At 37.4% G+C, this 23,688-nt stretch overlaps 2 protein-coding genes across 2 annotated transcripts; both read left to right on the forward strand.

Annotated features, from left to right (window-relative positions):
• Positions 1–621: 621 nt before the first annotated feature.
• Positions 622–1,548, forward strand: LOC101432280 (olfactory receptor 12D1-like). The gene has a single exon (XM_012527410.2). The coding sequence runs from the start codon at positions 622–624 to the stop codon at positions 1,546–1,548; it is 927 nt and encodes a 308-aa protein (XP_012382864.2).
• A 5,911-nt stretch (positions 1,549–7,459) lies between these two features.
• LOC101431842 (olfactory receptor 12D2-like) lies at positions 7,460–8,419 on the forward strand. Its single transcript, XM_004464095.3, has one exon. It carries the CDS (start codon positions 7,460–7,462, stop codon positions 8,417–8,419), a length of 960 nt encoding a protein of 319 aa, XP_004464152.3.
• Positions 8,420–23,688: the final 15,269 nt, after the last annotated feature.

Raw genomic sequence — 23,688 nt, forward strand, 5'->3', positions numbered from 1 at the left:
ACATTGCAAATGCATCTCAGACTAATATCTGATTTATGTGGGCTCAATTCTAACCCTAGATCAGGCTTCATGAGGCTTTCAGGGATAGGAGTCAGAAGTGATCAGAAAGAGGTCACCTCTGAGGCTACTTACATTGTAAGATGAAGAAGGGTCAGTGCAACTCCTCTTTTTGCTTGTTGCAGATGTCATGGTTCTAATTATTTCATTCCTGTCCACTGTTAGTAAGCTAAAATCCTTCTGGTGGCATCTTACTTGGCTTTTGGAAGTCCTGTGGTGGAGTACATTGAAAATCACCCTGTTAGTCCCGACTTAGAAAGAGGAAAGTTGAATAAATATATAGATGTTCACAGCCAGAAAGGAAAGAAATTATAAGATTGAACTCTGAGAGAAGGGAAATATTAATGATTAATCTAGCAAAGAAAAAAAATGTCTGTGCAACAGTTAATATGCAAGTTTAATATTCAAAAGTCTAATGGCCCATGTTCAGCAAATCATTTTAGGAACCCGGAAAACAATCTCTCCCTCAAAACATTTTTGTCTTGGAGAAAAGATCCTGTTCTGGAAAGATTTTACCCTACATAGTGACTGTTTCCCACATGTTACTTTGCTTTTTTCCTAGTGATGCTGAATAAAACCTCACTCACTGAATTTTTCCTTCTGGGACTGACGGACATCCAGGAGCTGCAGCCTCTGCTCTTTGTGGTTTTCTGCACAATCTACATTGGCAGTGTGGCTGGGAATGGGGCAATTCTGATGATCGTCATCTCTAACCCAAAACTCCACTCTCCTATGTACTTCTTCCTGGGAAATCTCTCATGCCTAGACATCTGTTACTCCACAGTGACGCTGCCAAAGATGCTGGAGAACTTAGTCTCTTCACACAAAGCAATTTCCTTCTGGGGATGCATCAGCCAGCTGCATTTCTTTGACTTCCTGGGCAGCACAGAGGCCTTGCTGTTGGGTGTGATGGCCTTGGACCGCTTTGTGGCTATCTGCAAACCACTTCATTACACTGTCATCATGAATCATCAGCTCTGCATCCAGATGGCCAGCACAGTCTGGGTTATCGGTTTCTTCCATGCCCTGCTGCACTCCATAATGACCTCTCACTTGAACTTCTGTGGTTCCAACCATATCCATCACTTCTTCTGTGATGTTAAGGCATTGTTGGAACTGGCCTGTGGGAACATTGACCTCAACCAGTGGTTGATTAATATTGTCACAGGCACCATTGGCATGGGCCCCTTCTTTCTGACACTTCTCTCCTATTTCTATATTCTTGCCTACCTTTTCTTCAAGACTTATTCTTGCAGAATGCTTCAGAAACCTCTGTCCACCTGTGCCTCCCACTTCATGGTCGTTATTCTTTTTTATGTTCCTGTTCTCTTCACCTACACTCGTCCTGCTTCAGGCAGCTCCATGGAACAGGATGCAGTCATTGCCCTCATGTACAGTGTGGTGACTCCTGTACTAAATCCACTGATCTATACCTTGAGGAACAAGGAGGTGAAGCAAGCCATGAGTAGGGCAATCACAAGGAAGTTCTGACTGAAATCAATCAGAAATCTTATGAGGCTAAAAAAGGCATGCAAGGAGAAAGTTGAGAATTGAATGCATACTTTGCCACAAATAATTTATTTTATATAGATATATATATATAAGTGTGTGTGTGTGTGTATATATATATATATATAAATAAAAGGAACAGGTACCAAAAAATAAGTGGAATATCTACTATGGGTGTGTTAAACAATGCATTCCTAGGTAATATTTGTGAAACTTGAACTGTTGGACACTGGCTTTGAAACCCTAATGGTGAATTTATTTTAGGATATAAGTTGTTATAATTACTTTGTTATATATTCTAGTGTACTCTTAAATGAAATGAAATAAAGTAATATACCTATATTACTCTAGTGATTAGAATTAGGTCACTTGATCTGTATGATCCTTCTTGATTAATACAATTTAATATGAGAATCAATTATCATTATTAGTAATATTATTGTTGTTAGAATTATGAAATTTTGAGTATGTTGATTTAGGGTCACATTACTCAACACTAAACCAACTGCTAATTCACATATGAGTTAAGTGGAATTTTTCAAAGGTATGCCTTGATTTTTTCTTCTTTAAGCAGGGTAATCAGTAAGTAATTAAAGCCAATGATATTCTAAACAATAATTAACAGAAATAAAATAACCCACAGGTCACATAATGTGTGGAGCCTCTCCAAACAGAGATCTTTTGGCATTAAACTAGCGAAATTTTTCAAAGAATCCTGTGAAATCACATAAAATTGCAGTTGCTGAAAAATCTCCTCAGAATTCCTTTTGTCCAATGACTATTATTTTCCCTTATGCTTGGACATGGAAAATTATAACTTTCAAAACCCTTTAAACTTTTCCATTTTCCTTTTTGACAGGCTATTCTGGAATATGATCTAATACTGGTGAATTGGGAAGAAATCACTATAACTTTGTAATATTTTCCTTTCCTAGCAACAAACTCATTCTAGGAATGAAGTGATAGTTGCTAAAATGATTCTGAAGCAAATGGACTAAAGATATGATATTCCTCAACTTGAGGAACCTGTAAGAGACAAAAGACACTAAAATGCTAAGAGCTGCCAGCATTTTTACGTATTTAGAAAGACAAACCATCAGACAAGACCTGAAAATACATTTTGAAATGTGGGGCTACCCATTCAAGAATCTGCATTCACTGTTTCAGACACAATTGACCCTGGAGAAAGGGAATATGCATATCTTTTAAGAGTACTGGACACATGATTTGATTGACATTGATACTCTAAGAGTCTAGGCATCGTGGTTCACCTGTGAGAGGGACATACAGAAGGCATGTAGCAAAAAGAGTCATGGTTCAAATCTACTCTACAGTGGACCTTCTGCATACTGCAGGCACACCCAATAGTCATTTATCCAACTACTTATGGTATAATTTGGATTGACCATAATTGGCAATTAGACAAACGCACATGAGGTTTTTCATTGTGTGAAATGGGTTATCACACTGAAGGAGATCAAGTGGAAGCCTTTAGAAAGTCCCTCCTCAATCTGGTCAGGACATGCGATACTGACCGTAGACTATCCCTGGGCATTAATAAATGAAGAATAAGCAGTGACCCACCTATAAGATATTAAGACTCATAGTAAAGTCATCAGTTAATATACAGTATGTTGTTGCCATAAAAAGAGAAAAAAACAATGGAATAAAGTAGAAAGTGGGGTAAAAGTTTGAATATGTATGCAAATGGCCTACTTTAGAAATGGCATCACATATCTGTGAAGAATAGCCAGTTGTCAGACTACAGAAAGAAAAAGTAGCCCAAAATTTTGGTGATTATCTCACAGCGTAAGTAAGCTAATCTTTAAGAGGGCTAGAGAGGTAAATAAATCTAAAATTCTAAAGCTAATAAACTGATGAGCTACTTAATCAGAGGGATTTGAAATAAACAAGTCTCTTAATTTACAATTATGAAGAATTTCAAGTCAGATCACTCAGTCAAGAAAGAAATCCTTCAGAGCCCAGGGTCATAAGGAACCAGTTAGGTCAAGGCTCAAGAAGCCAGCCTGGCTAATAAAATTTAAGACCACATCATGATGATTTGAGGAGGAAAACTACATCATAAAGAAAACCTTGAATGAAAAGAGCTTGAAGAAGAAAATTCCTGATCATGATTCATCATCATAATGGATTTCTATTCAACAAAGGAAACAAGTTAAAATTGAGATGATGATAATTGAAAAGAATGGATGACCTGGGGGGTGTCTCTAAAACTAGATGGCTCAGTTACAGTCTTAGTTCCACAATTGATCTCAAGAAACTGAGACATTTCTTTAATCCTCCAAACCTCAGTTTTCAAAAGATAAAATAGGAATGGTGTTAATGTTCCCTTCATTGGATTTTTGTAAGAATTAAAGGAGATAATACATATTGAGGATCAGAACAATAATGAACACATTGACTGTTATTTAATTTTATCATATTGAAGTATGTAAAATAATAGAGAATTATTAGTGAAATGACTATTACTTAATTCCTCTACAGTGCAACAACAATATAAACTCAATAGGAAAAAATGGACAAACACATGGTATTGTAACTGTTAGTAGAAAGTTTGACTAGATATAAAAATCATACAGACATATTCATTGTCTAAAAAGCTGAGATTTTATTACTAACGGACACAGCAAGAAGTAGAATACACCCTGTAGATACCAGCATTATTACACAAACAAAGAAATGTGAGCTTTTAGGCCCCACAATTAAAGGAAATTATCTAGTGTTATTACCAAAAGTGAATAGTCAGTTTTAGAAGGGGAAATAATGCAATATTTTTTTATTCCTTTCTATGTTTCCCATAATATTAATGAGTTAAACAATGAGAATATTAAAGGCAATCATATGTCTGTGCTGATCAATAGTATGTCACTGCTCCCCATTCCCTAACGCTTATGGCCAATTTTCTTTCCACTTTACACAGAAGAGTATTTTTCAAGGGAGTCCGCAATAAGAGAAAGTCAATTGACATCTCTTTCCTAGGATTTCAAAGCAAATTCGGCAAAGGAAATATGTAACACAACTGATACTTGTGGTTTTGTTCATGGTACTGAAACCAAGTAAAACACATTAGAAGGGAAGAAAATAGGAAGAATAGGGAAAAGGAGAAAGAAATTCCCCAACGAGGCCGCCTCATCTTCTAGGTTCTGAGAATATCCTATTTATTCTTAAAACATTCTTCCCAGCACCCAGGGGACACAGTCTCTCAGGATGTTTATATCTAGAGATCTGGGGTTCATAAAAAAGGAGTTAGATATCCGGAAAGGAGAGAGAAGTTTTGAAAATGAAGAAATTATGCTGCAACCCAACCTGAATTACCACGTGAAAAATGTTTTCCTATCTATAGTCGCTGATAGTGTAAACCTGAAAACATTTCTTGCCTGGAAGTCTGAATGGTCAACTAGGTAAGAATGAAATTGAACACAGCCTAGGAAGGTGGCTGTATAAATTATCTGTAATGCATTATCTGTCTTCCTGCTAGTACTAAACTTAAGTGCCCAGAATTTAAAACTGACTTCCTAAATTAGAGTGGACTTCTCCTTGAGGTTTTAGTTTATAGAGACACCTTATTTCTCATGTATATTTTTAAAATATCTCATTCTCAATAATATGCCTGGTTCTCTAGACATTCTACAAAACAGGTTAAATAATTCAGTAGAGCAAAGTCTCACTCATAATTTTGTTTAAAACTTAGGAAGAATTTATTTTCAATGGATTTTTGATACAATTATGTTTTATGAAACAGAGAATCAAAAACTATATGTGGTTTATCATCTTTATTTTAAACGAGCACAGTTAAAGTCTTCAAATACACAAAATATATATGACTATGAAAAATCTTCTCTAAGAGTTCAGAAATCAACATGTATCTAAGTATATTAAAGATTAGATAATTTCTACAAATTTCTTGCACTTATAAACCCTAGAATCCCGTGGGTTCCCAAAAAAAAGAGCTTCCAAGTTCATTCAAATAACTTTCTTTTCCCCTCCATGATTTCTCGTACCTTGAATGATTCCCTCTTTATAGAAAGCTGCCTAATACCTGCATCTCTATTCAGAATTTCCTGCAGTTTTTTTCTTACAACAGTTCCTCCCACTGCTCTAAGTTTCTCACATATCATTGCTTCTTCTTTCCCCAAAAGAGTTCTACATCTAGAAATAAAAAGGAGAAAGAAGAAGCTACCTCATAAAGTATGTCTGCTTTGTGAGTGTACCTACAGGAGGTAATGTCAGGCACTTTGCAATTAAAAGAGTAAAGAAGACTCAAAATTTTTTCTACCTTCCTGTAAACATATCAAAATTTACTCAAATATTAAAACCTTATTATAATTAATTTATTTTCCTTTCTTCAATAATTTCAACATCCCTGAAAAAAACACTATCATTTCAAACATGTAAGTGAAATAAAAATTAATGAATTACTTTTGTAAGAAAGTTTATTTGATGCAAAAGGGAGCATAAAATTCTGCACATTGGGATTGTCCTGAATGACCTAGCAATGACAGGTACAGGCCATTATATATCTTGTCATAACTTACAAAATTACATGGGAGCATGAACAATAAGTAAACTGTAATCCACACTTAGTGGAAATGCTCCCATATGTGTTCCTCAATTGTAACTTATGAACCAAACTAATGAAAGATCTTAACATGGGAAAGTGTGGAAGGGGTAGGGAGTGGAGCATATGGGAATCCCTGCAATTTTTCATGTAACATTAATGTAATCTAAGTATCTTTTTAAAAATTTGGAAAGAATATTAAAAGGGGGGGAGGGCAGAGAGAGGAAACACACTTTTCAATTAAATAGATCTGGAAACTTACCAGTATTCGGAGGGATTGATCTGGAGTCCACATTAATGGAAGTACAGGTGAAGAAGGTGCACTTCACTGGAATTAGATTATATCTTAATACATGAAGAGTAAGTCTATACCCATCAAACTACAAACAGAACCCAAGGAAACAGGTATAAAAAAAGATAAGCTTTCACGGGTGTCAAAGTCTTAGATACCTCAAGGAGAGGTCAGTGTTGTGTGATCTAAAAGAGGAGCTCTTAAGTCCATTGAGAAAGGATCTTCTTACCTAAGGATGCAGGTATCTAAGAAATGGAAAAGAGTTCCAAGGAAACCAGAGAAGAGCAGTAAAATACCAATGTCATCAAGAAGTAATTTGGGTGTCCAGTTTGGGGTGATCCTAAGGCTCAGATTATATGAAGACTAAAGGTACCAACAGATAAGGGAGAGAAAAAAATTCCATATACATCTCAGGCTAGTATCTGAATAACATGGGCTCAATTCAGACCCTAGATAAGACTTCATGATAATTCCAGGGATAAGAGTCTGGAAAGGATCAGAAAGAGGTCACCTCAGAGTCTACTTACATTGTAAGATGAAGAAAAGTCATGATGATTATTTTAAATCAGTTTTTTTTAGTTACAGAGGACACGATTCTGATTACTTCATCCCTGTGCTTTTCCATAAGCTAAAATCCTTCAGGTGGTGTCTACTTGGTTTGGAAGTATTGTAATGTAGTACATTAAAAATCACCCTGTTAGAGGTGACTTAGGAAGGGAAAAGTTAAATAAGTATATAGATGTTCACAGCCAGAGATGACAAGAAGACTTACAATATGGAACTTTGAGAGAAGGGAAATATTAATGAATAGTCTAACAAAGGAAAAAATATCTGTGTAACACTCAATATGTAGGCATAACATGTAAAAGTCTAATGGCCCATGATAGGTAAATCATCTCATTTTAAAAGAACCATACTCTCCCATGAAGCATTTTTGTCCTGGGGAAAAGATCCTGGGCTGGAAGGATTTGACCCCCCATAGTGAGAGTTTCACAGATGTTTTCTTGTCTTTTCTCCCAGTGATGCTGAATCAAACTTCAGTCACTGAATTTTTCCTCCTGGGACTGACAGACATCCACGAGCTGCAGCCTCTGCTCTTTGTGGTTTTCTGCACCATCTACATCAGCAGTGTGGCTGGGAATGGGGCAATTCTGATGATCGTCATCTCTGACCCAAGACTCCATTCTCCTATGTACTACTTACTGGGAAATCTCTCATGCCTAGATATCTGCTACTCCACGGTGACACTGCCAAAGATGCTGGAGAACTTAGTCTCTTCATACAAAGCAATTTCTTTCTTGGGATGCATCAGCCAGCTGCATTTCTTCGACTTCCTGGGCAGCACGGAGGCCTTGCTGTTGGGCGTGATGGCCTTGGATCGATTTGTGGCAATCTGCAAACCACTTCATTACACCACCATAATGAATCATCAGCTCTGCGTCCAGATGGCCAGCACAGTTTGGGTCATTGGTTTCTTCCATGCCCTGCTGCACTCCATAATGACCTCTCGCTTGAATTTCTGTGGTTCCAACCATATCCATCATTTCTACTGTGATGTTAAGGCATTGCTGGAACTGGCCTGTGGGAACGTTGACCTCAACCAATGGTTGATTAATGTTGTCACAGGGACCATTGCCATGGGCCCCTTCTTTCTGATACTTCTCTCCTATTTCTACATTCTCACCTACCTCTTCTTCAAGACTCATTCTTGCAGAATGCTTCAGAAAGCACTCTCCACCTGTGCCTCCCACTTCATGGTTGTTATTCTTTTCTATGTTCCTGTTCTCTTCACCTACACTCGTCCTGCTTCAGGCAGCTCTATGGATCAGGATGCAGTGATTGCCCTCATGTACAGTGTGGTCACTCCTGTACTAAATCCACTGATCTATACCTTGAGGAACAAGGAAGTGAAGCAGGCCATGAGTAGGGCAATCAGAGGAAGGTCTGACTTGAAACACTTTCAGAAATCTTCTGAGGCATAAATAGGCATGCAATGAGAAACCTGAGATTTAAATGTATACTTTCTCTCAAAGAGTTTGTAGTATATATACATAAAGGAAATGTGTACAGAAAAACCAATGGAATATATAATTTAGGTGTATTAAGCACTGCATTCCTAGGTAATATAAGAGAAACTTGAACTGATGGACACTGGCTTTGAAATCCTCATGGTGAATTTCTTTTAGGATATTAGTTCCTATAATTAATATGGCATATTTTCTAATGTACTCTTCTATGAAATCAGATAATGTAATATGCCTTTATTGCTCATATGACTAGAATTATGTCTTTTTATCTGTGTGATCCTCCTTGATTAACACATTTTAATGTGAGCAATAAATTATTATTAGTAGTAATATTATTATTGTTGATATTATTAAATTTTGAGTGTGTTGATTTAGGGTCATGAGTATTCAACTCAAAAGCAACTGCTAATTCACATGAGTTAAGTGGAATTTTTTAAAGGTATGCCATGATTTTTCCTTTTCTAAGCAAGAAAAGGAATAGTAATTAAAGCCAATGATATTGTAATAAAAAATTAACAGAAATAAAGTAACCAACGGGTCACCTAAAGTATACTGGAATCTCTCAATGCAGAGATCTTTTGGTATTCAACTAACCAAACTATCAAAAAATCCTGTGACATCTCATAAAACTGCAGGCAGTTTCAAAATGGATGCAGAATTCCTCTTGTCTAGTGACTGTATTATTTTCCCTTTGGCTTGGTCATGGAAAATTATTAATTTTCAAAACACTTTAAACTTTTTCGTTTTCCTTTTTGACATGTTTTGTTGTAATATGATGTAATACTGGTGAAATATAATGATTTCATTAAAACTTTCTATTGTTTTCCTTTCCTGGCAACAAACTCATACTAATTTAAAGCAATGAATTCATACTTGCTGAGATGATTCTGAAGCAAATGGACAAAAGATGTGATATTCCTCACCTCAATGTCCCTGTAAGTCACAAATAACACTAAAATGCTAGGAGTTGGCAGCATTTTTATATATTTAGAAAGTCAAACAATCAGACAAGACCATGAAAATGCAGCTACCCATTCAAGAAGCTGCATTCACTGTTTCAGACAAAACTGACCCTGGAGAAAGGGGATATGCATATCTTTTAAGAGTACTAGACACCTGATTTGATTGACATTGATACTCTAAGAATCTAGGCATCATGATTCTCCTGTGAGAGGGACATACAGAGACCAGGTAATAAACAGAATTGTGGTTCAAATCTGTTCTACAGTGGATCTTCTGGACTTCAGACACTTCCAATAGTCATTTGCCCAACTATTCGTGGTATAATTGGGATTAAATCATAGTTGGCAATTGGAGGAACCCTACACCAGGCTTTACATTGTGGAAAATGAGTTATCACACTGAGGGAGATCAAGTGGAAGCCTTTAGAAAGTCCCTCCTCAATTTGGTCAGGATATGCAATAATGACAGTAGACCATCTAAAGGCATTTTAACAAATGGAGAATAAGCAAAGGACACACCTATAAGATATTAAGATTCATAGTAAAGTCATCAGTTAATATACAGTATCTTGCTGCCTTAAAGGAGAAAAATCAATGGAATAAAGTAGAAAGTGGGCTAACAGGTTGAATATATATGCAGACATGGCATACTTTAGAAATGGCATCACATGTCTGTGAAGAATAGCTAGTTGTCTGACTCCTTAGAGAAATGTAGACCCAATTCTTGGTGATTATCTCACAGCATAAGTAAGCTAAACTCTAAGAGGACTGGATATGCAAATAGCAAATCTAAATTTCTAAAGCTAATAAACAGATCAGCTACATAAATTGTAGGATTAGAAAAATACAGGGTTCCTAGATAAAAAATTATGAAGAATTTCAAGAGAGTGAGCACAAAATATTCAGCCAAGAGAGAGAAGCCCTGCAGGGCACAAAGATTTGTGCAACCAGTTAGGTCAGGGCTCAAGAAGCCCAGCAGACTAATAAAATAAACAGACTAATAAGTGTATGGCCAGTGTGGTGAAGTCAGTGGATGCAATGTTGAAGACTGTGAAGCTGGAGCCGATCTCTGCCCTGATGGACAAATTCCAGCACCACCCTGAGAAACTGGCCATCCAGGCATAGAAGATGGAGGACTCGGTGGAGCTGACCATGCCACAGAGCAGGTGGACATGCCACACCAGAGGGCAGGTGAGGCCTTGACCTTGGCATGGAGCTGCTGCAAGGACAGCCTGGCCCTGTGGGCACCACCAGGCCTTGGCCGAGCAGGAAGAGCTGTCCCAAGACTGGCCCACCTATGGGTCAGGTGTGTGATAACAGAACCCACCTGTGCTTCCCAGCCACAGCTGCCTTCAGGCAAACAGTGAGCCTCACCTGCCACCTGTATATGACCGGAGACACAGTACAGTAGAAATTTAACATTCCTGAATGCCTAAATGCTCTCTGTTTAAGATGCTTCTGACTTTGGATTTGTAGCACTCACCAGGTACATTAAGAAATGCATAAGCCAGCTGCATTCCATCCACTTCTTGGGCAGCACAGAGGCCTTGCTGTTGGGCATGATGGCCTTGGATCGATTTGTGGTGATCTGCAAACCACTTCATTACACCATCATCATGAATCATCTGCTCTGCCTCTAGATGGCCAGCATAGTCAGGTTACTGGTTACCTCCATGCCCTTCTGTACTCCCTAATGACCTCTCACTTGAACTTCTGTGGTTCCAATCATATCCATCACTTCTGTAATGTTAAAGCCCTGCTGGAACTGGCCTGGGGGAATATTGATCTTAACCAATGGTTGATTAATATTGTCACAGGGACCATTGCCACGGGCCCCTTCTTTCTGACACTTCTATTTCTACATTCTAGACTACCTCTTCTTCAAGACTTATTCTTACAGAATGCTTCAGAAGGCACTGTCCACTTGTGCCTCTCACTTCATGGTCGTTATTCTCTTCTATGTTCCTATTCTCTTAACCCACATTCATCCTGCTTCACGCAGCTCCATGGAACAGGATTTGGTCACTGCCTCATATACAGTGTGGTCAGTCCTGTACTAAATCCACTGATCTATACCTTGACAAACAGGAGGTAAAGGGGGCCTTGAGTAGAGCAATCAGAAGAAAACTCTCACATGAGTGAACATGAAGAACTCTTCTGAGGCATAAATAAGCAGGTGTGAATGTATACAGATTCTCAGATATGTAGAGAAGAGAGAATTGAATACATGAAAGACATGTGGCAAGGACTAGTCTCCATGTATTAAGCAATGCATTCCCCTTATTATTAGAATCATGAGCAGATTAGACACTGGCTGTGGAACCCTAATGATGAGTTGGTTTGGGGATATCAATTGATATACTTTTAATTTTATATATTTTAATGTATTTTTTGTGAAATCAGATGTAGAAATATGACTGTATTAGTCGTGTGCATAGTATTTAGACCTGTTTATCTTGTTCTCCCTCCTGGTTAATAATTTTAATGTAAGCAATAAAATGACTACCATAATTATTATTGTTACTGTTATTATTATTATGCTTATATTTGAAATATTTCAAATAATTTAATTTAGGACCACTGTTACTCAATTGAAAAAGAAAATGCTAACTCACACATGAATTAAAAGGAAATTTTAAAAGGGTATACCATGATTGCTTGTTCTTCAAGCAGGGAGGTAAATAAATAATTAAAGCCAATGACATTGTAATACCTAATAAACAGAAATAAATAAGCACTGGTTCCCCTAGAGTGTTCTGGAGTCTCTATATTCAGAGACCTTTTAGAAGTCAGCTGCCATGTTGTCAAGGATTTCTGTACCATAGCTTAATAAGTGTAGGCTAGAGGAATACCGTATCGATTGAGTGGACTTACTGATATTCTACTATAGAATTATTGTGATTAGTAATGGAGGAAAATGTAACCTTGATGTGGAGAGGGTGGTCACAGTAGCTGCTGAGGGTAGGGAGAGGAAAGAGGAGATGTGATATGGGGGCATTTTCGGGACTTGGAGTTGTTCTGGGTGGTACTGCAGGGATGCATGCTGGACAATGTATGCCCTGCCATGGCCCACTGGGTGGACTGGGGGAGAGTGTAGACTATAGTGTTGACCTCTGGCCATGTGGTGCAGCACTGCTCATAGATGTGTTCACCAAGTGCAATGAATGTCCCATGATGATGGAGGAGGTTGTTGGTATGGGAGGAGTGGGGCGAGGAGGGTGGGGGATATATGGGGGCCTCTTATATTTTTAATGTAACATTAAAAAAATAAACAAGGCCAAAAAACTTAGTGAAGACAAAAAAAGTGTGGGCTAGAATTACTTTCTATCTCATTTTTTTATTATTTACTCCTCAGCCTTTGGCCCTGGTAAGTTATGACTTTCAAATCCCTTTCTATTTTTTTGTTGTGTTTTGTTTCCCTATGGCTATCTTTTTTTTTTTTTACTGATTCTTAGGTAATATGATATAATACAGGAGAAATATGAAGAAATTTCTTCTATTTTCTTTGCATTACACCAAATTAATAGTAACTGAAAGAAATGAAGTCACAGTTCTGAGGTATTTGGGGCTAATAGAAGTATCATGTCACTCACTTCTCAGAACCTAGTACTGGCTGCCAGCCCTACAAGAATGCTGAGTTGCCAGTATTTATGTCTATTCAGAGAGAAAGACAGGCTGACAGATTATGAAAAGACATTTTGAATGAGCTAACTACTCAAAGTCCTGCATTCACTCTTTTTTTTTCTTTTTTTTTAATGTTACATTCAAAAAATATAAGTGGTTCCCATATATCCCCACCCCCCACCCCACTCCTGCCACAACAACCCCACCACCACCACCTCAGCACACCCATTGCACTTGGCAAACACACCCTAGAGCACCTCCAAACCACATGGATAACAGTTCACATTATAGTTTACTCTCTCCCCCCAGTCCACCCAGTGGGTTATGGCAGGATATATAATGTCCAGCATCTATCCCTACAACATCATTCAGGACAACTCCAAGTCCCCAAAACACGCCCAGATCACATCTCTTCTTCCCTCTCCCTGCCCCCAGCAACTACCGTGTTCACTTTCTCCACATCAGTGCTACAATTTCTTCCATTACTAGTCACAATAATTCCATAGTAGAATATCAGTAAGTCCACTCTAATCCATATTTTATTCCTCCATCCTGTGGACCCTGGGATGGTGATGTTCACTCCACCTCTCTATCAAGAGGGGGCTTAGATTCCACATAGATGATGAATGCAATTCTCCTGATTGCTGTTGTAGGCACTTATTTCCCTGGTGTGGTGGTTGACCATCTTCACCTCCCTGTTAGGTGGCCTGGGTAAATCCAATGAACCAGAGAGTAGGCATTGCAAGACGGCTGAGGCTCAGGGCCCAGCTGGAACATGGACAGTCCAGAGATTCAAATATCCTGAGTATACACCAACCCTAGCTCCATCTGCAGGCTCAATAAAAGTGACAGAAGAGGCATGTGTAGAAAGGACACCTCTGAGTCCAACTCCATCATACTCAGGAACACAAACTCCAAAGAAGGACCAGCTGACATGGAACTGAATTCCAGAGCCATTTGCCATGACCATAAAACCTGTGGGTCTCCATAGCCCTCAGGACAACCAGTACCTGGGCTTGTATCTACTTTAGCTGTCTCTGGGATCCTGCTGAGGCATGCATAAGCGGGACCTCTCTGACAACCTTCAGGCTCTTTTTTGAAGACTCTTAGTCATATAAATGCATTTGTCTTTACCATTTTCCCCTTTTATTCAAGGCCAAAAGCTGTTTTTAACACATGATCCTACATGTAGGCTAAGATATTCTGCTGGTCTGAGTTGCCCTTTTTATTCAATGTCTTTTTCTTGTTACATTACCAGCTGGTGCTTGGTAGTAATCCCTCAGTACCAGGGAGGGAGTCATGTCCCACACTGGGGAAAAAGTAATGCATTTAAATGCTGAGTTTGGCTTAGAGAGTGGCCACTTTTGAGCACATGGAGGCTCTCAGGAGGTAACTCTTAGGCACCCTGCAGCTCTAGACCTAGTTCACATTTCAGGCACACAGGCTCATAGGTATATTCATCAGTATCAAGGGTTCATTGTTGGACCATCCTTCTTTGTTGGTCTTTCTCATTGCACTTGGGGAATTGTTGCTGTTCCATTCAGGGAATGTGATAGAGCTCCTCTGGCTAGGAACTCAGCACTCCCTCAGTTGTCTTTTGCAACTGTAACTACTGTGAAAATACCTAACATATATCTAACATTTTTATGTACCCTATATACATGCTCTGGAGAACTCCCTCCCAACCATGTGCCCCCCATCAATAACACCTCACACCAGTGTTCCTCCCCTGCCATAGCTGAACCCTCTGTGGTCCAAAACTTATTCAAAAATGAAGTCTAATATATTGCCAAATTCAATTAAGAGGAAAATAAAATATAGTGATGGGTTTAAAAATTAGAAATAGAATTCATACTAATCTAGAAAAACTAAAGTAAAAATAAATTGAGATATTAAAAAATGAAAAATATCATAAAGATTTGTTTTTTATTTTTTGCATTTCATCACTGCTATAGGTGTTGCCCTGTATGTACAGTGGCAAGGCAATTCCTTTCATTTCTTCTTCAGTGTATACATCCTTGCTTTTTTTTTTCTAATTTTTAATTTTGTCTTTACAGAAGTTTTAGATCATAGTAAATTCACATATACAATATAGGGGATTCCCATATATCCAGCATCAAACCCTTTTCCCCCTTCCCCAGCAATGATCCCTTTAAATGTTCATGTTATATTTGCTGCAGCTGATGTACAGATATTGAAACATAATTTCAAATATGGTTCCATTTTGGTTTACACTATGGTTTATATTTTAGACTGTACACTTTTCTAAATTTTTAGTTATCTTATGTTTTACATTCCAGTTTATATTTTAGCCTATAGACTTTTATACATTTTTGGTGTAATTTAACATCTATTTCCATCACTGTATGATCCTGCAGAACACTTCCACCGCCCCTGTTACCTTGCTTCCATCTATTCTATACCTCTCTCCCCCTCCCCTCAGGGCCCACAGTGACAATCAATCTTCATTACTTGAAGGACCAGGTTCACAGATACTCACAATGCCAAGGGCTTGACATACTAGACTGCCTTAACCCATTGGGAGCCACCCATTCTCTCAAGAGACACAATTCCCTCTGTTTGAGAACATCAGTCCTCCCCAGGATGTGGGCACAACTTCAACAACCAAGTGTTTGAATTAACACTCAAAGATGGGGAAACGGACTTTGGCCCAGTGGTTAGGGCGTCCGTCTACCATATGGGAGGTCCGTGGTTCAAACCCCGGGCCTCCTTGACCCGTGTGGAGCTGGCCATGAGCAGCGCTGATGCGCGCAAGGAGTGCCCTGCCACGCAGGGTGTCCCCCGCGTGGGGGAGCCCCCACACGCAAGGAGTGCGCCCGTGAGGAAAGCCGCCCACCGTGAAAAGAAAGAGCAGCCTGCCCAGGAATGGCGCCGCCCACACTTCCCGTGCTGCTGACGACAACAGAAGCGGACAAAGAAACAAGACGCAGCAAATAGACACCAAGAACAGACAACCAGGGGAGGGGGGGGGGAAATTAAATAAATAAATAAATAATCTTTAAAAAAAAAAAAAACACTCAAAGATGAAAAGTAAAAGGGCTTAGAATTCCATTAAAGAGGAAAGGTAACCCTCTTTATCTTTTTAGTGAAGAAAGTGTTCTGTCTTTTGGCTTTTGAACCTACCAATAACTTGTAAGAAAAAAAAAATTATATGGTATCTAGGTACCAACCAGTGACACACACAAAGTCCCTTTATTTATTTTCCTTCTTCTACCCATAGTATCATACATAGATGTGGCAGTAGGAGATTAAATAAGGGTTAGATAGCTATTTATATTCCATAATTTATTTTCACATATGTAGGTGATGATGATGAAGATAAATGATAGATAGATGATAGATAACAAATGCATATTTATTTACTCAAGAGAGAAAAAAGGAACTTATAGAAAGGCACGATTAAGAAAACACTGCACGCAATTCCATTATATGGACACTGTATTAAATAATGTCAATAGTGTACATCAATTAATGTAAACTCAAAAGACAGATGGGCATTTGGGAATAAATCAAACTCTTGTCAAGTGTTACATTTTCCTTAGACTCTTTATTATATGTTTATTCTATTTATTTAAGTACAGCATATGTACTGTGTATTGTACTTTTATTTAAATGAAATTTCATGAAAAATGCAACATAATCATAATTTTCTAAGTCACTTAGAATATTATCATGTAAATAATTAGTTCAACAGTCTTGTTTGAACATTTCAAGATTTTTCCAATTTTTTTGCTATTGCAGTTATGTTAAATGGACATTTTTTTCTTAAATATTCATTATTCAGATATTTAATCAAATATTTAGCATAAAATTAATTGGCTTAAAGTATAGACTGCTTTAAGAGTCCTGTTCAATAAGTTGCTGTTTTTCAGAAAGTGTGTAGAAATTGACCATCACAGCTGCATGCTTCAGCTCTTAGCTTATGCTATCCTAGGTAGCCCTGAGTATTTTATATTTGAATCTTTACTAATTAGATTACTACAAAAATTGAATCTTATTATTCCTGTAAATTTTATTTACTTAAGAATCAATATAAATAATTTTTGGTATGTCCATTAGACATTTTATTTCTTTTTTAAAAATACATCAGGAAAAGTCTGGCCTTTCACTATTTTTCTAATGGGAACTTAGAATTTTTCAGGTAAATTCATGTAATATTTTATTTTAAAGGTAATGATTGCTTGTATATCATAATTGTGCATAGAAACTATTGATATACTAAATGCATGTTTAATTGTATTTATTTTTCCAAAGAATGTTTCAAAAGAAGAAAAGTATATTAGGAGCTGGTCTCTCATTATGAAACAATATTATAAAACTGCAATAATAAAACCAGTGTGGTGGTCGTGGTAGTAAATGAATAGATAGAAAGTCTATGGAAAAAAATAGGTAACTCAGAAACATCTTTACAAAGGTGTGTGTTTTTGTTGAATGATAATTTTAATGTATGTAAAATACAGATACACTATGTTTTTTTCCTTTGACTGAAATGAAAAATTAACATTTATAATTTCCCTAGCCCAGTCTCCCTTAAGTGAAGTGATGACCCTGACTTCATGCCTTAACTTCACTAAGTGGATTAGTGAAAATTTCTCTCTGTGGGTTGTCATATTGTATTGCAATTGTTGTGGAATTTAAGAGAAGTTCAATTATTTGAGAATAGAGAGGCCAGGACTCAGGAATGATTTTGAGAAGGAAAAATGGTTTATTGACGGCCGGCCGGACTCGGGAGCTTTCTGTTTGAATCCCGAGCCCCGAACAAGATTTTCAAACGTCTTTTATACAGAGAGGAAAGGCCAAATCGTCCCTTTGTTTCAGTTCTCAATAGGCTTCAATTAGCATATATCTCTTCCACATCTTAGGTAAGCTTTTAGCAAGGACTCCAGACATTTTAGATAAGCCTTGGTTTTTGCATTTCCCCTAAATACTTAAAGTTTATAGCCCTTGCTTTGTTAAACATTTCCTGGGACTGGAGCCTGCTGGTCCCCAAGAGCAGGACTGCAGCCTCTTACCGTTTCACACCCACAAGTCAAACAACTTAGTTATCTCTGAAGAGACAAAGAGCCTTCCACCCATAGCCCACATCATTCCCCCCTTTCTGCCAAAGATTAACTTGCTAAGCTTTGGCATAATTATTGTTGGAGCTATGAGGTGGATGGCTGTTTGTTGTTTTGATTGATTATTTATCAGTCTTTAGTACAGCATCAGGACTGTTTTTAGAAGTTTAGAGCTTTTCATTCTGGACAGCAGAATCTTGGGCAGGGGCCTCCCGCAGTTATTCTGCTGCCACTGGCACTCACGTGGATTTCCAGTCAGGTTCCAGATCCATCTATTACTTTTATTTTACTCTTAAAGAGTTTACACCTTTAATTTAAAAGGGGTGCTGAAGGGAGACGATCTCTTTTCTGTAACTGCTTCCTGCTGGCCATGGGCTGTAGTCATTGCCTAATAAGGTGTAAAAACTCTTTAATTTATTCTAACTGGAGGAAGATGGATCTGGCATTCTGTACGAAGTTGGATGAAGTTTTCATATGGTTAATAAGATGTTCACTCTGAAAGAAACAAACTTAATTAAAAATTTGGAATACCCGTTTTTAAAAGAGGACACATTGGATTACAGAGATAGACAAGATTAGATGCCTATAAAGATGGCATTCCTTAAAAGCTGGTGGGAACAGCATATATATTCTTTTTTAAGTTATCCATCTTTAGAGAGAGATTGCAATAGACACTTAGCTTTGTCTGAAGACACATTCCAAGCTGTTCAATGATTGACACTCATTCGCTCTGTCAGATGCTCCTGGTGAACTGGCACTCCTTGGGCAACTGGCTTCACTCAGGATTAGAACACTAATTTGGAAATACTCTTAGTTTTCACCTGTGGGAGTGATCAGAACTACAGAATAAAGATTTTTACACCTTGGTTTTCATTGTACAATTTCTAGCAATTTTGACTTGTTCAATAGGTGACTCACCATCAGCAAGCAAGCCTCACTTTTGCTAACTGAGACTGGCTGAGACTGCCACCTTATTCTATAGACATGTTATTAACTGTTTAGAAAATGATTTTACCAGGAATTTAACATGTCTAATATACTTCTGCACTTGATCCAAAATAGAAAAGATAACATTACAATTATTAGGCATATATTTAGTACAGGATAAAAGTACAGCACTTAATATTAACTAATGTATTACTTAATGCATAAGGATTCAGAGTTGCCATTATTAGTTTTGAGTTTCAGGTTTGTAATACTTTACATGTTATCTCTCCATGAAAGCAGGCCATAATGCCAATTGTGTTTAAGTTTTACTTACAGTCTCCTGGTATCATGGCTCCACTCAGCATGTTCTTCAACGCAGTGAGCAAGTTGCAGCATCCTTCCAGTATTCCAGAGATTTTCCAGTATTCTACTAGCCTGGTGCATAGTGCTCTCTGGCACCATGAAACAGTGCCAGTCTGGAGGCGATATCCATTGTACACTTGTACCGAGTCATTATTGGCTGCAGGAGCTTGAAACTGCAATATAGTTTCCATCGACTTCAGGAGCAGAACCAGAGACTGATATAGCACATATTTTTAATTGAGGGGTCAGTGACCAGCCTAGCCAATAACTCACATGGAGAGGCCACCTGTAATGTATACAAGGCCTGGTTCGAATGCACAAGAGTTTGACAATGTTAAAGTTTATTCCTTGTTTTATATATATTTTAAACAACTTAACGCAATACATATATCAAATGACTATTTACTTACACAATTTTACTATGAAGATAACAGTAGGTGCTTTACTTTAGTAATAGAGGAAAAATATTATTTTTCATTGTTAGAATGAAAACAATTTTTCCAATAGAATCAAGACAACTTTTTATTACCATTTACTTAAATGTGTATTTTGCAGTGGCCTTCAGACAGGTTTATTATCATGAAGTTATTTCTGCTACCAATACCAATCTAAGTTTCTTTAGTTAACAATGACTTCTACAACTAGAATTATTTAAACATTTTCAGTTTGGAAGATGTTTTACAAACTCTTTATAATTGACTATAACCGCATTGACTAGACACCTCATGTTTAAATAAACTTACTAAATTACAATTACCAATGAAAGAAATTTACTCTCTATTTAAGAGAGCCTATCTACAATCTTTTCCCTTTAGCCTAATTTCACCAATGTGAACTTACAATTTTCATTACTGTAAAGATTTTGTACATATAATGTTAATTTAGTTTATAAATTAACTATGGGAGATTACACTCAAGTTAAATAAAATTGAAACCATAATAGTTTATGCAAGGAATGTTCTCTTTTTCCCTTACAGGAAGCTAAAAACTTCTTTTCTTTAAGTTATGAAAATTATTAATTTAAAAGCATAACTGACTACCAGGTTTTAAAACACATGCATACTGACTTCCAGGTTTCAAAACACATTACACAATTACTTAATTTTTTTAAAATCATAACCCAGGAAAGATCTCTCCATAGTTTTTATGGACTTTCCTTTACTTACTGAAATTTGTTAATAGAGCCACTAATTACCTTATTTTGTTGGAAAGAAATCTTCTGGAAGAAAATAAGGCTCACCAGATTGTGGAGAAGAAAATACTTTATTCTCAATCTTGCAAGAAGGGGCGCAGAGCCAGATATGGCTGGTGCCCCGAACAAAGAAAAATGACACAATTTATACCCCTAAGCCTAGCATGCAAGCTCTTCCTGTTTTTCCATAGATTGGATACTTCAGAAGTTACAGCTTATCTGAGATTTAACTTTCCCACGCAAAAGTTTGATTTAACTGCTTCTTCTATCACATTCCAACCATTTTAGTTTTTACCTGCTCCCCCCCTTTGTCAAATAAGGAATAGAATTTAGTGCTGAAATGGCACTGACTTAGTTAGCTCCTTCTTGGGCATCCTTCCACTGCCCATAGGACTGGCCTAAACTGGTCTCCTCCACTGCTGTCCAACCCGGGAGTGGGAGACTGAGGCAGCAGGCCGCCGGGTTACATCAACATTTTTCTTCTGTGAAAATTAACCTAATCTTTGTTTTGTTTTTTGTTTTTTTTTTTTTTTTTCCAATTTATGGCTGACAAAGGTTTAAACTGGGAAATTACCAGGCAAACTGATTCTTAATTCCCTAGCCTAGTAGATAGGTTTAATCTGCCACACCTAGTCTTGCCTTAAAAGCTCTTGCAAAGAGGAGGCCCTTTCCCAATTGTTTCCATAATCAGATTTCTATGACTTTCTCATCCTGCTTAGTTCAATTTGGGCTTTAAGAATATTTATAAATATAACTGCATATTTAACCTCAACAATTTGAGCAAATAGGCAGACATGAATAGTTTGGCACAACAACATGACTTTAGTTACTTTAAACTTTTCAAAGACTTTTGAAACTCTTCTTAATTTGCACTATGACCATGCAGTTTACCACAAGAATTTTCTTTCTTACTTAATGGATTGTAATAACCAAAATGTTCTCAATGCCTTAGCACCATTTTGTTTTAGAACTTTATATTTTACTTTGAAATTAGCAGAATTTTGGATAAGTAACAAGATTAATTTTATATATATTTACTGAGGCTATTTGAAGCCTCAGGGAGACAGACTGCTTTCTCTCATGAATTGCCACTCTTAGGAACACTGACCGTCAAGGCAGGAGACTTCTTCCCCCTCCACCCCCCTTTTGATTTTGGAGATAATAAAACTCCAGTGGCCATTTAACCTTATTCTATCAGGCAGCCATTTATTTAGTTTACACTTGAATTCATGAGAGAAAGGGTTACTAATACCAGAAGAGGAGACAGTGATGTCCCAGCTCTTCTCAATTATGAAATAACCATAGGCAAAGGCAAAGGGTGAGGTTAGGCTTGAAGTAACCATAAACAAAGGAAAGGTTAGTGTAGAATTTACACTTAAATAATAGTTTCAGGCTAAATTCACCCAGCTATAATCTCAGTTATTGTCTTTCCACTGTTTTACAATATAAATGCATTTATAAATGATTTTAACTCTTAGTTACAGTTTTTATTAATTTTTTTTAAAATCTATTCATTTTATAACACCTTTAAATACCTTTCATTCAACTTATAACATATTAAATGAACTTAACCATTACTTTAATTTTTCCTTTAAAGTGAAAGAATAAATCTCTTGCAGTTAGTTTGAAATAAAAGGCTACTTTTCAGGATTTGATTTCTAGAACATAAAATGTTCTTTTAAAAGAACTCTTCTTCAAACATTGAGGATATGATGAGGTTAAAGCACAAGAAGCTATTGATAAAAGATTTTCTTTGTATATTGATCTTATTTAATTTTAATCATAAAAATTTCCCTTCCACAAACCTTCTACACCTTCAGTATTCATTCAGGTTCTGTCCCACACTCTACTCTTTCTAATAATCAATCATTTTATCTTAGGACAAAATCATCTTCTGTTTCCTTAACAATAAAAACACACTCCATATATCCCACATACTAAGTTACCAGGCAAACTTCTTACAACATATAATTGCCATTAATACTAAACAAGTTTGTTAAAATAATGAATTTTTTTTTTCACTTTAAATACTTAGTAGCATGCAATACTAGAAACAGTTTTTTTGGAAGCAAGTTGGCAGGGGAGATTGGCTGCCGAAAAAGTTTGTTATAAAATTGCCTTTTATTATTATTATTATCAATTCAGTTTTGTTAAATAATGACTTTCTGCAATTAGCCACTTAAATACCTTAAACAATGCTTTGTAAAACTTTTATAATTATTTATACCCTTAAGACAAAAATTTTACCTTCACAGAACACATTCTCTTACTTAAGGTTACTACAATACCTTCTAAGAACCTGAGCAGAATGCAAACGTATTTTGGCTTTGACACCCTAAGGAGGGAACTTTACTGCATTTATTCTGATTCTGCTTTTCACCTCCTTCACTTCCCCCCCTTCCAGGCAGTCGGGTGCACAACAAACAGGAATGCGGCTTATGAATAGAAGGGTGGACTCACTGGAAAGGGGCAAGCCGCTCCCCCCTTTCCAGCTTTCAGCCAAAATGGGCAGACAGAACCTACTCAAATTTGGCAACTCTCCCAGGAACCCAGCCACCCTGACTGGGACATTCCCAACAGACTTGGGTGCTTGGCTCGGACACAGATGGCCTCCAAGCCCCGGCAAAGGGCCAGACCAGAGACAAGACACCAGAACATGCACAAACATCTAGACTCCGCAAACATCCAGACTCCTCAGCTTTTGCCCCAGAATCATTTCACCCCCTTGCCAATGGCAAGGGAGGGCTCCAGCTCAGCTGTAATTCTACTTAATGTAAGGACACAACTCCAACACTAACATTGAGCTGACACAGACAGAAGCACAAAGGTCACTAATCTGACTCACAAGTTTATATATTTATTTTCACCACGGCTGCCCCCACAGCCATCACAAACCTCAGAACACTTAACATTTGGTATAAAGCAAATTCATTCACAAATTAGCACCATAACAAAAGATTTCAGCTAGACTTTTTCACTGTTTAAACTTTACACCCAGACCAAGCTCCACCAGAAAAGCCGATCCATTTTCCTGTAACCAAGTTTTGTTTTCCTTAATCTAGACCAATTTCCAGGATA

This window comes from Dasypus novemcinctus, chromosome 22, assembly GCF_030445035.2.
Source record: "Dasypus novemcinctus isolate mDasNov1 chromosome 22, mDasNov1.1.hap2, whole genome shotgun sequence".
In the NCBI taxonomy this organism is placed as follows: Eukaryota; Metazoa; Chordata; class Mammalia; order Cingulata; family Dasypodidae; genus Dasypus; species Dasypus novemcinctus.